A 4,332-nucleotide genomic window follows, 5' to 3' on the forward strand; every position below is an offset into this window, starting at 1 on the left:
GCTGGGATCCTATGACCCCAGCTGACTTCCTGCCCTTTGGGCAGGGGGCTGGACTCGATGATCTCCTGAGGTCCCTTCCAGCCCTAACGTCTATGAAATCTATGAAATCTATGAAAATATTTCTTAGTAAAGGATGCAAGGTAGCTACCCTGTACATCAAAAGTGGAACTATTTTGATTTTGTCTCATTTCTGTCCACAATAAACCACAATAGACTTTCTCTTTTTGAATGAAATGTTCTTTGTTTTAATTCTTGACTCTTCTGTCATAAGCTCGTTCTTCTCTCCCTCTTTGCCCACCCAGAACATGGCTGCCAGCAACCTCATATTCTTCTGTTGTCTTGATCTCACTTCTCCCTGCTTAATTTGTATACTGGTTTCCTCCTCTTAGTCCTCATCCAATTCAATCCTGTCATCACTGTGTGTTTCTACACATGCGATTATCCTGTGTGAATAAATTCTGGTGCTTTTCACACCAGAGGCAGCCACTCCCAGGAGCAGTGTTTATACATGTGCCTGGGATCACAGCAATTTGAGCTGGGGCTGAGTAGCTCCAGGCTGGCAGTGGACCTGGGTGGCGGGGAGGTGTCAGCCCTGGGCTCCAGGTGACAGCATTGGGCAGTGGAAGGACTCACTGGGGCACAATGGTGCTACAGCACAGGGCTATCCAGCAGGCAGCCCCCATAATGTAGCACCCTCATATCCCAGCCAGCCCCAGTCACCGCCATAGGATAGTACGTGTCCCAGACAGTACCATCCTGCAGTGGAGTTAATAAATTTACTGTGCTGTAATACATGCGCATGTGTAAACAGTGATGCTTTACTGTGGAGCTAATTAGTCAGCTCTAAAGTAAAATGCTCATGTAGATGCACCCACTGTCAGAGGAAACCACAAATTTGCACCCACACATCTAATCTCACTGCCTCCTACACCCAGTCCAATCTCTGTGCTCCAGCCAAGCCTCTCTTGACTGCTCCCTTTGTCTCTTTCACCCACTCCTAATCCTATGCCTTTATTCAGATTGCCTCTATGTTTGGAATAGTCTGCCAGCAAGCACACTCAAAGCTCTTTTGAATCATTTCTAACACCAGCAGTCCTATATGGACTGCACTCTAACCTTCTTGTCCTGTTACCTACTGTCCTTTGTACCTATCAGGCAGGTCTAGGTACCAGGTATATCACAATAATTGAATTAGTTTTAACTCACACCTATGGGTATTGTGATGCAAATCAGTATGCTTTTAGCTTACTGGCTTAAGCTAAATTGAACTAGATCATTTTTATTCTGAAATGAGTGTTACATATATACTTGCCCAGAAATAGCAAGAGACAGAGATTAAAATTGATTAGGTTATTTTAGCACAAGTTTGTATGTAAATCAGATTTTAAATCCTTTAGAGCAGGGGCTTTGTTTCCTGGGCTCAAGTTTACTGTGTACAACTATAGGGATACATCATGTAGATGTGTCCAGCATTTGTCAGAAGTATCACTGTATTTATTGGAGATAACAAGAATAATTAGTATGCCCTGGTTTTATGAGTACATGGCATAAGAGCAGATAAGAAAACAGCGTCATGAGAGATATGCAAAGGCAACCTTAAAGGTTTTCACACTATACAGCACTGTAAAAATATGTCAGATAAAAAAAAATTAAACTGCTGGTTGTTTAAATATGATCTTCAGTTTCATACAATCTGAACAGGAAAAGTGATTCCTTTCTTTTTTCTTTTTTTTCTTATTTAGATATTGAGAAGAGCAGACAAAAATGGTAAGAACATTCATTTGTCTTTATTTTTTTTCTGTTTAGAAAAATCTGTCATGTCTCAATACTGTGTTTTCAAACTTGATAAACCATGCTACAGTGGGTGTATTACAATGAACATTCTCATTAGTGGGGTGCTCATCCGTTTAGAAGTCATACACATCCCATACCAGGTGTTTGGTTTTCTGACCAGATCTTGCAGCTGGCTTTTCATGGGCAGATCCTGTTCTTGCACAGAGCTTCTCTGCAGCTGATGGAGTTATCTGTGGATGCACAGGTATGCCCAGGTTCATTGCAGGATCAGGGCATTTGTGTGCAGTCACTTTTGGGTGATAACACTAATTATCTGTTCAAGTGTCAACTTGAATACCAGCTAATTTGATCAGCTAATTATGAATTGTTCTATTCATAATTGTTCAGCAGGCAGAATGTTATTAACGAGAGCTGTTTGTGTATATAGGGTCCCGTCTGCCCTTGGATAGTGCATGCAGAATCTATCAGGTTGAATTTTTCTTCTCACTCTTGGACACCAATGGGAGTTCAGCTTTTTTCTTAAGTGAAGACTGCAGCCTTTGGGCCATTCAATTCTGTGCATGTACATTCAGAGGAACTGTTTGACCTATGAATTTGACTAGCACATTTGTTCTTTGGATATGTATGTTTTACTAGTAAGTATTTCAGAATATCATTTGAATACTACTAATAGTCATACTTTTGCTGCTTTAAAACATGAGAATGTATTTTCTGAGGCCAAGCTTCTACATTTTTCAGATGTGTGTTCCACATGTCAGAGAGCAGGATGAATGCTCTGAACATAATTTATGTATACATAGTACAAAACCACAGTGTTACACTCATGACAGTTTTGTTTTTATTGATACTTTTTCATTATGTAAAATACAGTAGTAGAAATTCTTGGCTTGCACACATGCACATGTAGTCTGTCCTAGAAACACACTAAAGAGATAGCCAAAAGGGAAACTGGCTAGATTATTTGCAAATGTAAGTGTTTGCAGGATCAAGTCCTAATTTTGAAGCCAGTTCCCATTTCTGTCACAGAATTTTTATGTGGCTTTGGGCAAGACATTTATTTACTCTGGGTGCTTCTACACATGCATTAGACCCAAGATCAGTTTACCTGCAAGTAAACTACTTGCAAGTAAACACTCCTAGGCAGGTGTCTTCACATACAGGGACTTGGCAACAGATTTGCTGCTCTTAGCACTGAACTGTGCCACCTCCTTAAGTCCTACAATAGGCCTCTGCTGCCATGTTGGGAGGTGTGGGGAGGAGATCCAGCCATCTTGAAAAGGCAGCCCCACTGTCTGCTCCCTGGCCAGCCACTTCCCTGGCCAGGAGCAATGTGCACAGCACAGGGGCAACATGAGGCAGCTGTCTCTTTACCAACTCTGCCTCCCCATGCCATGGCTGCTCCAGTCCCTGCCCCTGGAACCAATTACTGGTACCCCAGGCCCCTGCTGGCCATTGCGCTGGCCCTCCTGACCCACCATGTTAACCACCAGCTGGCCCATGGCCATCTGGACCCAGCCAGCTCCCCCATGCACAGCAACTGCCTGCCCAGCTACAGCACACCATCCCAGGGCCACTGCCATGCAATTGCTGCCTGGACCCCATCCAGCTGGCTAGATCTCAGCAGGGATGCCAGCAACATGCTGCTGGATGCCACCACTGGGGCTACCCTTGCCCTCCTGGGCCTCTAGCCCTGTCACCTCTGGGCTCTCTGGGCTCTGGTGGCTGCATGTCATCCAACAGACCTGGGATGATGAACTGTGGCTGAAGCCTTTCAGGATGTCCCAGGCCACCTTCTGGGACTTCCTCGAGCAGCTCTGGCCAAAACTGGAATAGCAGGACACCACCATGCAGCCACCTGTCCCTGCAGACATCCAGATGGCCTTCGCCCACACCCACCAGCTTTCACTGTGTAGGCCATCTCTTTGTGGTGGACAAGGTCACTGCTGGGTAGACTGTTTTGGAGATATGAGGTGCCCTCCAGGATGCGCTAGGACACTCGGTGCTCCATGTGCACAACCCCCTGGCAGTGGTGGCAGGGTTCCATGCCCTGGGCTTCCCCCAGTGCATAAGGGCCCTGGATGGGACCATATCAAATCATAGAAAGTTAGGATTGGAAGGGACCTCAGGAGGCTCAGTTGGTCATCCAGTCCAACACCCTGTTCAAAGCAGGACAATCCCTGACTAAATCATCCCAGCCAGGGCTTTGTTTAGCCGGGTCTTAAAAACCTCCAAGGATGGAGATTCCACTACCCCTCTGGGTAACCTGTTCCAGTGCATTACTACCCTCCTAGTGACATAATTCTTCCTAATATCTAACCTAAACTTCTTTTGCTTCAACTTGAGACAGTTGCTCCTTGTTCTGTCATCTATCACCACTGAGAACAGTCTAGCTCCATCCTCTTTTGAACCCCTTTTCAGGTAGTTGAAGGCTGCTGTTAAATCCCCTCTCAGTCTTCCATTCTCTAGACTAAATAACCCCAGCTCCCTCAGTCTTTCCTCATGGGTCATGTCCCCTCATCATTTTCTTGCACTGCACTG

The 4,332-nt window shown here is 45.1% G+C and overlaps 1 protein-coding gene across 1 annotated transcript in view; it reads left to right on the top strand.

Annotated features, from left to right (window-relative positions):
• Window positions 1–4,332, top strand: part of NECAB1 (N-terminal EF-hand calcium binding protein 1) — a 123,181-nt gene that overhangs the window by 5,624 nt on the left and 113,225 nt on the right. Inside the window, exon 2 of the mRNA XM_019550306.1 lies at window positions 1,743–1,767. Coding sequence (XP_019405851.1) covers window positions 1,743–1,767 — 25 coding nt within the window. The remainder of the gene's footprint in view (window positions 1–1,742; window positions 1,768–4,332) is intronic.

This window comes from Crocodylus porosus, unplaced genomic scaffold, assembly GCF_001723895.1.
Source record: "Crocodylus porosus isolate Cpor-Errol unplaced genomic scaffold, CroPor_comp1, whole genome shotgun sequence".
NCBI lineage: Eukaryota > Metazoa > Chordata > Crocodylia > Crocodylidae > Crocodylus > Crocodylus porosus.